General features: G+C 41.9%; 1 protein-coding gene across 1 annotated transcript in view; it reads left to right on the top strand.

Moving 5' to 3' along the window:
- Positions 1 to 8,873, top strand: part of DIP2A (disco interacting protein 2 homolog A) — a 142,234-nt gene that overhangs the window by 48,861 nt on the left and 84,500 nt on the right. Inside the window, exon 4 of the mRNA XM_023739099.1 lies at positions 7,531 to 7,650. Within this exon, the coding sequence (XP_023594867.1) occupies positions 7,531 to 7,650 (120 nt within the window). The remainder of the gene's footprint in view (positions 1 to 7,530; positions 7,651 to 8,873) is intronic.

Genomic DNA, 8,873 nt, shown 5'->3' with positions numbered 1-8,873 from the left:
GAAAAGATGTGAAGTTGCACTTTGTGAGAACTCCCTCCTCTGTTCCTCTCTCTCACTTTTATTTGGCTTCTCTTTCTTTTGCTGCTATTATCCCTGCCCTGCTCGATTTGGGTGTGGTCCCAGCAGTTTCTCTTCAGTGTGGGGAGCTTTGCCTGGGTCATTTTGTGAGCTCCCGTGGACCTTGTCTGCACCCAGGAGTTGGAGGGTGCATGTCCACTCAGCTGCACCTGCTGCTCCCACACCAGCCACCACCCTGTCCCGTGATTGCTGGTTGTTTTCAGAATCTTCTAGTATCATGCCCATCCAGTGAACTATTGCTTCCTCTCACACCAGTGGGAGAGCTTGTACTGGGTGGTTTGTACATTCACTCACTTTATGGGGTTCCTAGGCCTGCCTTGTCTCCTGATTTTGTGGCAGATGTTTATAATTTTTCTCTCATTGTTATTCTTTGTGTTTTTATGGGCAAACTGAGGGGTCCAAAAAACTTTATTACTGCCTGCCATCTTCCCAGAATTTTTTCTGTCATTAGCCCCCCTCTGCTTACTCCTCAGTTACCTAGAAGCACTTCCACTTCTAGCCTTCTGGGCGAGTTCCTCCATTGGATCTTCCAACTTACTGATTTGTTCTTTAGCCATATTCTTTCTTGTATTCACCCCCACCCATCATGTTCTTTTTTCACCTGTTATGTTTTTCATACCTAATGCTTCCATTTGGTACTTTTCATGTTTTCTCATTCATCCTTCATTTTGCAAATATCTTCTCTCGTCTTCCTAAATGTACTTGTCTGCTGTCTATAAATTCAAGCTTCATCTTTTCCAACATTTTGCTTTACACCATCGTTCATTGTGCACCTGGGTGTTGTACAAGTGATTGTCCAGCGCAGGGGTGTGGTGTGTAGTCTGGGAGCCCATGTTCCCTTGGGTGTGTCAGCTCCTCTGTTGGTTCTGCATCTGCATGAAGACCCAAGTGGGTAAGCTTGGTGAGTGTGAGGAGAGGAGAGGGTAGAAGATGAGCCCTAGGTGCACAAAGCCACCAGTGGTCATTCTCAAGCCCCCTCCTATGGTGAGGGAGACAGGGTTGGGGTAAGGCTGTGCATGAGGTGGTGCCCCGGGAGTCCAGGGTTGGGGCGACTGGCCGGTCACTGCTGTTTTCAACTCTCTCCCCAGCTACACTTTTATGAATCACACGGCTGAGCCTGGCTACGGCTGTGGAATTCTGCACTGAAGAGGCAGGTTGCGAGTATCCCAAGGCTGTGCTGAGAAGGGGTGCTGAGGGGAGGTCTCCTCAGGCTTCTCCTTCTGGCTTCTCCTCTGCTTCCTCCAGACTGATGGCACTCAGACTCCCCAGGGTCTCCTTGCAGGTTCCCTCAGTTCCTTAGTCTACGCTTCCTTCTTGTATCTATAGTTTTTCCAGGGTTAATTGTTGGGAGAGATCCAGCAGATGCTGCAAGGAAACTTGGCCGTTTTTTTAATCAGAAGGTTCTTAGCTATAAATACATTTCTTTAATCTTATAACTATTCAAGTTGGTCAATTTCCTTTTGAATCGTTTCTTGGCATGTGGTGTTTTTCTTGAGGAGCTCTGGTGGCTCAGTGGTTAAGTGCTCGGCTACTAACTGAAAGGTCGGCGGTTCAAACCCACCAGCCACTCTGGGAGAAAGAGATGGCAGTCTGCTTCCATACAGATTTACAGCCTTGGAAACCCTGTGGGGCAGCTCTACTCTGCTAATCGACTTGATGGCAATGGGTTGGGTTTTTTTTTTTGTGCTTTCTTGGAATTTGTCAGTTTTGTGTAAACCATTTACAGTATTTTCTTTGTCTTTTAAAATTCTTGCACTGTGGTAATGTCTCCTTTTTTAGACTCAATAATGCTTACTTGTGCCATGTCTTTCTTATCCATTTTTCCAGAGTTTATCAATTTAATTAGTGATTTAAGGAACTAGTCTCTTACTCTCTGTGGTAACTTTGCTTTCTATTTCCCTGGTTCCTGCTCTTTTCTATACCATTTCTTCCTCCTAGTTTCTCTGGGTTTATTCTGTTGTCCATTCTAACTTTGTAAGTTGAATCCTTAGCTCAATAGTTTTTAGCCTTTATAATTTCCCCCTCTAAATGCTCTTAGCAGCATCCCAGAAGTTTCAGGATGTACTATTTTTGCTGTTGTTTATTCCTAAGTATTTTCTGATTCCCTTGTTTTTTTCTTTAACACTTTCGAAGTATATGTTTTATTTAAAGGCTTGTTGTTGTTTTTTTTTTAAAGACATCTTTTTGGTCCTAATTTAATTGTTGTCGGACTACATGTTCTGTATCATACCATTTATTTAGGATTTGTTGAAATTTTCTGTATGACCTAATTAGCGAGTTTTTTGTTTTTTTTTTCATAATTGTTCCAAAGTGCTTGAAAGCAATATGCATTCCCCATGAGTAGATGTAGGGTCCTGTTTGTATCCATCAGAGGAAATGTGGAAGTAAATTCTGTTCTTCAGAATCTGTATCTTGACTTTTTATCCACTTGATCTGTTCTTTTCTAAGACAAATGCGCTTAAAATCTCACAGTATGGTAGTTGTTGTCATGTTGTTGTTAGGTGCCGTTGAGTTGGTTGTGACTCATAGTGACCCCATGTACAACAGAACAAAACACTGCCGGGTCCTGCGCTATCCTCACAATTGTTGTTATGCTTGAGCCCAGCGTTGGCAGTGACTGTGTCAATCCATCTCGTTGAGCGTCTTCCTCTTTTTCGCTGACTCTCCACTTTACCAAGCATGATGTTCTTCTCCAGGAACTGGTCCTGCCTGATAACATGTCCAAAGTATGTGAGACAAAGCCCCACCATTCTTGCATCTGATGAGCAGTCTGGCTGTACTTCTTCCAAGACAGATTTGTTCCTTCTTCTGCCAGTCCATGCCAACAACATAATTCAAAGGCATAATTCTTTGGTCTTCCTTGTTCATTGTCCAGCTTTCACATGCATATGAGGCAATTGAAAACACCAGTGGCTTGGATTAGGTGCACCTTAATCCTTAAAGTGACATCTTTGCTTTTTAACAATATAAAGAGGTCTTGCAGCACATTTGCCCAATGCAATGTGTTGTTTGATTTCCTGACTGCTGCTTCCATGGGTGTTGATTGTGGATCCAAGTAAAATGAAATCCTTGACAACTTCAGTCTTTTCTCTGTTTATCATGATGTTGCTTATTGGTCCAGTTGTGACGATTTTTGTTTTCTTTATGTTGAGGTATAATCCATACTGAAAGCTATAGTCTTTGATTGTCAGTAAGTGCTTCAAGTCCTCTTCACTTTCAGCAAGCAAGGTTGTATCATCTGCATATCACAGGTTGTTAATGAATCTTCCTCCAGTCCTGATGCCCCATTCTTCTTCATGTAGTCCAGCTTCTCAGATTATTTGCTCAGCATACAGATTGAATAAGTGTGGTGAAAGGATACAACCCTGACACACACCTTTCCTGACTTTAAACTACGCAGTATCCCCTTGTTCTGTTCAGATGAGTGCCTCTTGGTCTATGTACAGGTTCCTCTGGAGCACAATTAAGTGTTCTGGAGTTCTCGTTCTTTGAGTGTTATCCATAATTTGTTATGATCCACACAGTCAAATGCCTTTGCATAGTCAATAAAACACGGGTAAACATCTTTTTGGTATTATCTGCTTTCAGCCATGATCTGTCTGGCATCAGCGATGATATCCCTTCTACCACATCCTCTTGTGAATCTGACTGGAGTTTCTGGTAGTTCCCTGTTGATGTACTGCTGCAACTGCTGTTGAATGATCTTCAGCAAAATTTTACTTGTGTGTGATATTAATGATATCGTTCGATAATTTCCACATTCTGTTGGATCACCTTTCTTTGGAATGGGTACAAATATGGATCTCTTTCAGTCAGTTGGCAGGTAGCTGTCTTCCAAATTGTTGGCATAGACGAGTGAGCGCTTCCAGTGCCGCATCCGTTTGTTGAAATTTCTCAACTGGTATTCCGTCAGTTCCTGGAGCCTTATTTTTCATCATTGCTTTCAGTGCAGCTTAGACCTCTTCCTTCAATACCATCGGTTCTTGATCATATGCTACCTCCTGAAATTGTTGAACATCGACCAATTCTTTTTGGTATAGTGACTCCATATATTCCTTCCATTTTCTTTTGATGCTTCCTGCGTTGTTTAATATTTTCCCTGTAGAATCCTTCAGTATTGCAACTTGATGCTTAAATTTTTTCTTTAGTTCTTTCACCTTGAGAAATGCTGAGCATGTTCCTCCCTTTTGGTTTTCTATCTCCAGGTCTTTGCATATTTCATTATAATCTTTTACTTTGTCTTCTCTAGCTGCCCTTTGAAATCTTCTGTTTAGATCTTTCACTTCATCATTTCTTCCTTTTGCTTTAGCTACTCGACCTTCAAGAGCAAGTTTCTGAGTCTCTTCTGACATCCATTTTGGTCTTTTCTTTCTTTCCTGTCTTTTTAATGACCTTTTGCTTTCTTCATGGATGATGTCCTTGATGTCATCCCACAACTTGTCTGGTCTTTGGTCATTAGTGTTCAATGCACCAAATCTATTCTTGAGATGGTCTCTAAATTCAGGTGGGATATACTCAAGGTTGTACTTTGGTTCTTGTGGACTTGCTCTGATTTTCTTCAGCTTCAGCTATGGTAGTAGATTTGTCAAATTCCCCTCGTGGTCTGTCAACTTTTACTTACTGTATTTTGAAATTATGTTAATCGGTGCACACAGGTTCACATTGCTGTGTGTCTCCGTGGCGACCCTTCTGTCACCATGAGCCTCCCATCTCTAGCCAGCACTTTTGTCCCTTATGCATGTTTCATCTGAAATTGGAGCTGGCAAGCTTTGTTGGAGTCTGTAGTTGCCTGGAATAAATTTTTTCATCTTCTTATTTGTAACATTTCTGTGATCTTACCTTTAGGTTTCTGTTTTAAACTGCTTGACATTCTTTTTTTTTTTTTTTAAATCTGTTCTGAAGTCTGGAGAGTTGAGTCTGCCTCCCATTCACACGGTGTCAGCCCCTTTGAGTCACTTCTCCACTGATGTGTGTGTTCTCTGTGTCTTCTCTTCTCATCTGTTTGTATTGTTCTTTTCTTGCTGCCTGATTGCCCTTGCTTATTCTTCCTGCCATTTTCTCTCCCTTTACTGACTTGGAAGTACTTACTGTCTGTTCTTTTTGTGTTTACTTAAAAACTTTAACACGCATATGTAACCGGAAAAAATGTCTCTAAGGTCACCCAAATCTTCACCTCCCCTAGAACTACTGGAGACTCTGGAACGTCTTAACTCTGACGATTTAACCCTGACTGATTTGCTTTTATTATATGGTATCATAGCTGTATTTTTTCTTTTGACTCTACAAATTAGATGTTGTCACTTTTGTTGTTGTGCTTTCTGGTCATTGTTTGTTGAGATTTGCCCACGTTTGATTTTTCCCCTCATCATTTTTCCTTATACCATCGGCCTTCCGTTTGTACTCCTTTTCTGTCTCCTTAAAGGAAGTTCCTTTCAGAATTCCTTTTGTCTGTTGGTGGTAAATTCTCTTGTGTTTTTGGTCTGAAAACGTTTTATTTCTTCCTCATTATAAAAGACTTTCTGATTATTCAGTATTAAGTTGGGAGTTATTTTCTCACAGGGCCTTAAATGAATTACTGGCTTCTCATCTGGTTTCCACTGTTGATGCTGGAAAGTCAGCTGTTAGTCTCACTGCCAAAGGCGTCCGTCTGTTTGTCTTTGTTCTGTAGTTTTACAAAATACGTACGTGTGAATTTCTACTTACCTTGCTCAGGATTTCTTTTGTTTCCTGAATCTGAGGATTTATGGCTTTCATCAATTCTAGAAAATTCTTAGTATCATCTTGAATATCGCCTCTCACACACTATCATATGATCGCCTTACAGTTATGTGCTCATTCAACCTTGGCAGTACCCACCACGTCTGACTTTCTCATATGTGTGTATCTGCATCCTGGGGCATTTCTTCTGGTATTTTACTTATTCAGTAATGCTTGGATATTATCTGCTGTTTATTTTAAATTACTTCATAATTTCAAATATTATATTTTACTTGCTCGTTTTTCCCTGAAAGTTTCTGATTCTCCCCTTACCCACCCTTTTAGTTGCCTGTCCCTTTGTTGTATTTAGGAGCCATGGTGGTGCAGTGGTTAAGAGCTTGGCTGCTAACCAAAAGGTCAGCAGTTCAAAAACACCAGCTGCTCCTTGGAAACCCTATGGGGCAGTTCTCTCTGTCCTGTAAGGTCAGTATGAGTCGGAATTGACTTGACAGCAATGGGTTGTTTTGTTGTTGTTGTTGTTATATTTAAATTTTTTATTTACTCTTTTCCATAAGCACATTGAACCTACTTATTTGATGTTTTGTGTTTAGTGATTCCCACTGTCACTATGTTGTGTAGGTCTGCATCCATTAAAAATCTGATTCTTGCTTGTAGTACCGTTTTTCCCCCTCTACTGTGAGCTCATGTGTAGAGGAACTGTAGCTTTGGGAATTCCTTGAGACGTGGCTTTAAGTTTTGCCATCAAGAAAGGATCTGCATGTGCTTTTCGCAGGAAATGGGGCCTTGCTGACCCCAGGCCACTCTGAGTAGAGGAATCCAGCCTCTCCACATTCAGTGCGTCAACCAGTATATTTTATTTTAGTTCGTCTGATGTTTCTTTCGTCTTTATTCATAATCCTTTTCCTGGTGTGATTTTTTTCCCCTTGTTAATTTAGAAGTTTTATGAACATTTTCATTCTACTCACAAGCAGCTTCCTTTTCTCATAACTCATAATAAAACACACGTATCTCTACTATTGTATGAAAACGAGACACTCCCCCCGCCCCATCAAGGCTTTCCTGTCTCCCTTGTTTCCCCCAGTCAGAAGGGACCTTTGGATGCGTCACCTCCACTGCTGCTCCTCCTCCTTCCTCCCCGGTAGATGCGTTTACATAGGAGTGATTTTGTGTCAGGTGTTTTTATGGTTTCCCTTGTGAATAAGTGGTTCTGTTTTCAGAGCCCTCTTGCAGCAGTACACAGCTCTTTCTCGCTGTCCGTGCAGATCTTAACTCTGTGTGGTGTGAGGGCCATTGAGCCCGCTAGTTACCTCTCTTTTCATCTTTCACTATTTGGCCCGTCTGTACAGGGTGTTGTGTTTTTGGGTAGATTCATTACCTGAGGGTGTCCTCAGAGGGGGACTTGGGGATGAGTTCCCTAGTCCTTCCTAACTGCGCTTACCTTTTTCTCACTCTGACTGGTTAGCGGGGTTTTCTCTGGGTTCGGGGTTGTGACACTGTTGGTTTCCATGGAGACAGGAGTAGGGTGGGGAGTGTACGGGGTGCACACATATTCTCAATGCTTGTGTGACCTTTTCAACCACCAGTGAGGGAAGGATCCAGTGGGACTGGGCTGACTATGGGCAGAGTGTATGTGCCTTTCACATTTTTAAATAAATGTGAACACAAAAACTCTGTGTTGTTATTCTGTAACCAACCTTTTAAGAACTCTTTTTCTCTGCCACCATTCCTGTGTAGATGTCCACACGGAAGCTGTGCAGGCAGCGCTGGCGAAGTACAAGGAGAGGAAGATGCCCATGCCCTCGAAACGGCGCTCTGCACTCGTACACTCGTCTGTGGACACGTACACGCCTCCAGGTGCGTGCGGGCAGCGTATGCTGCTCCTCCGTGTTCCGCGTGCTGACATCAGTAATATGGGAATCTCCTTCCCACCTGTGGTACAGATTTGGGAATACAGGAGATAAAAATGTTTGTATGTTCTGTGCTTAATGATTCCTGACCTGGAAAATCAGCAGTATATACAGTATGGATACCTGCTTGGATTTTTGGTGTAAATTTTAATTTTTTACTAAGATGCTGTGTAAGTCTTTTAGTAAAGAGAACTTAAAATAAGCACTTAGTGGAATGCTGCAGTTCCCCTAAGAATTTTAAAATTAGTCTCATCTCAGTAACTATTATTTACTATGGTATTACCAGGACATATGGGAGAATATAAGAATATCTGGAAGATTTTTGGCTTATTTTATTATTGTTGTTTCAGTGTTACCATTATATATGAAAACTTTCATATGGGGTTTCTCTTCGGCCGTGATGTATTTTAAGCTTCCTGTTAAACTATACCAGGAAGTCGATCATTTTCATGGCTGTGTGTCCACAGGCCACTGTTGCCCATCATGTTATTTAAGAAATGAAACTGGACAGATGCTCATTTTTGGTGTGATGCATTTGGAGCTACTAAACAGTAAAAGCTAACCATGCCAGATTCACAAGATAATGTAGGGGTCTTAATAACACTTTCTTGATGAGAAGAAAGTCCAAAATTTATATTGTTGAAAAACAAATTAGAAAAGGCTATCAGATTATCGTTTCTACTAAATAAAGCCATAGATACTATCCAATCATAAAATATTGTTTTAATAGTTGTAAAACCTTAATAAAATGCCGTGTCATGCTGACTTGATGGCGGCTTAATTCACAGTAATTTTAAGGGTTGAACAGCTGTCCTGGGGAAGGAGTTCTGTTTGAAGCTGATTCACACGCTTTCCCCCGAGAGGTGCGTGGCCAGGGTGTCTCCTGTGCCCACAGAGGCTGCCAGGGGACTCATCTGTAGAACAGGAACGATGGAGGTGCAGGACTCCGAGTACGGGGATCCCACGGGAGATGTAGGTGGCGTGTGCTGCTATGAGCATGGCTGTTCCTGTCAGAGGCAGTCTTTCTGCCAGGGCTTTGCACCGTGATGGCCGTATGTGATTGGACACTCAGTAGTCATGTGCGGATCCACAGAGAATCTGGACATTCAGTAGTCACATGGGGGTCCACAGAGAATCTGGACATTCAGTAGTCATGTGGGGGTCCACAGA

Source organism: Trichechus manatus, unplaced genomic scaffold (genome assembly GCF_000243295.1).
Source record: "Trichechus manatus latirostris isolate Lorelei unplaced genomic scaffold, TriManLat1.0 scaffold00128, whole genome shotgun sequence".
NCBI lineage: Eukaryota > Metazoa > Chordata > Mammalia > Sirenia > Trichechidae > Trichechus > Trichechus manatus.
Note: the sequence above shows the minus strand (reverse complement) of the source record. Positions and strands in the feature narration are given on the sequence as shown.